Source organism: Limulus polyphemus, unplaced genomic scaffold (genome assembly GCF_000517525.1).
Source record: "Limulus polyphemus unplaced genomic scaffold, Limulus_polyphemus-2.1.2 Scaffold789, whole genome shotgun sequence".
Taxonomy (NCBI): Eukaryota; Metazoa; Arthropoda; class Merostomata; order Xiphosura; family Limulidae; genus Limulus; species Limulus polyphemus.
Window position 1 is genome coordinate 387,072 of NW_013666399.1, and position 1,574 is coordinate 388,645.

The following is a 1,574-nucleotide window of genomic DNA, read 5'->3' on the forward strand; positions in this document are numbered from 1 at the left end:
GCTAGAAATGCTATATTTAAAGAGGTACTGTTACGATAAAGATACTAATTTGGCCGGAAATGTTTTGCGGGTCTCTGCTAGTTCATGATTATTTGGATCTGAATTACTGTATCACTTTCGAGTAAAATTTAGAATATTCGAATTAATAATTTTCAAAAATTTTGAAATCTTCATAATTTCACATGAAGAATCTGTGTAAGGCACATGATAATACCTGCTGAAACATAAAGACATCAAATTTATATTGTAGCAAGAGCTTAAAGCACAACCATCATATTAGGGCTTTTATATCTGGTGAGTTTAAAGAAGAAAATACCTTTAAAAATGTAATTTTTACTATGAATTGCAAAAATGTTTATCTACAGTAAAGATCTGTTACCAGATTTATATATATATATATATTGCAAAGTAGATCGATTTGCATATAATTCTTAATACAAGTAAGTTGATTCGACAGATAAACCAAGTTTATATTACTATAACTAGTCTTCTAAGTAAATATTATCTTTCTGGAAATCAGTTAGGTTCAATAGATACTTAGTAGATTTTCTTTTCAGATAAGCCGGAATGTATAATGTATGAAAGCAAAAATGACCAGGAACAAACAACGTTGATATGTGAGGTGCAGGCAAATCCAGTGTTTGTCAACTATACGTGGATGAAAGACAACGAAACATTTGAAGATTTAGCAAAGTGCGAAGAAAGGCGAAGTATTCTGACGTTACCCGAAGCAGCTCCAAAGTACTTTGGAACGTATTACTGCATAGCAAATAATTCTATTGGTGAATCTGTTCCTTGCTCTATAGAAGTGACAGGCATTATTGGTAAGCAGTTTTAACTGGCATTTACTATAAGTTAACAAGAGCGAAATATGAGTACATCAGCCTACTTTGTCTTCATCTAGGTACTTCTGGGTGGGTGCCTGACTTTGGTGATGAAAATGTCATCATCATCGCTGCAGTTGTTGTTGCTGTTGTCGTCATCTTGATAATTGTTGCTTTCGTAATCATAATGATTATGAAAAGGAGACGAATACGTAGTAAGTAGTTTTATCATAGTTTAGACTTACTTCTGGTATTTAGCGTAAAAATGAAGGTAACACTTCTTCCTACAATTAAATATGTCATGGTTGAGTAAATATCAAGAAAGTTTTATGGCTTACTGTCTGACCATATGCGATCTCTTCAAATCTACTTATTACTTATCAGGACAAAATGAAGTATTTTTCTATAAGCTTAAGCTTAGCAAGGTATGTGCATATATACAATGCCTTGCAAAATTCTTCACCCCCATGTGCTGGTAATCAATTTTAGTTATTTTCTTGTGAAGGACATAACCCAAATGGCCGAAAATGTTTATTATATTAATCTCAGACCAGTTTCGAATTATTACAAAGAACAAAAGGTGCATTGTTACTCACTTTAGTGATATAACACAAAAAAATCTTGAAAACGCATGTTGCTAAAGTCTTCACCCCCTAACATGATTATGCAGTTAATATTTGGTTGAAGCTCCTTTGACAGCAATGACAGCTGAAAGTCATTAGCAATCGATGTGTTCGAAGGAAAACGAGG

At 33.0% G+C, this 1,574-nt stretch overlaps 1 protein-coding gene across 2 annotated transcripts in view; it reads left to right on the forward strand.

Moving 5' to 3' along the window:
- Nucleotides 1-1,574, forward strand: part of LOC106460535 (hemicentin-1-like) — a 190,591-nt gene that overhangs the window by 167,675 nt on the left and 21,342 nt on the right. For both annotated transcript variants that reach the window (XM_022387279.1, XM_013920253.2), the window contains exons 10-11: nucleotides 558-824; nucleotides 905-1,039. In XM_022387279.1, the coding sequence (XP_022242987.1) occupies nucleotides 558-824; nucleotides 905-1,039 (402 nt within the window). The remainder of the gene's footprint in view (nucleotides 1-557; nucleotides 825-904; nucleotides 1,040-1,574) is intronic.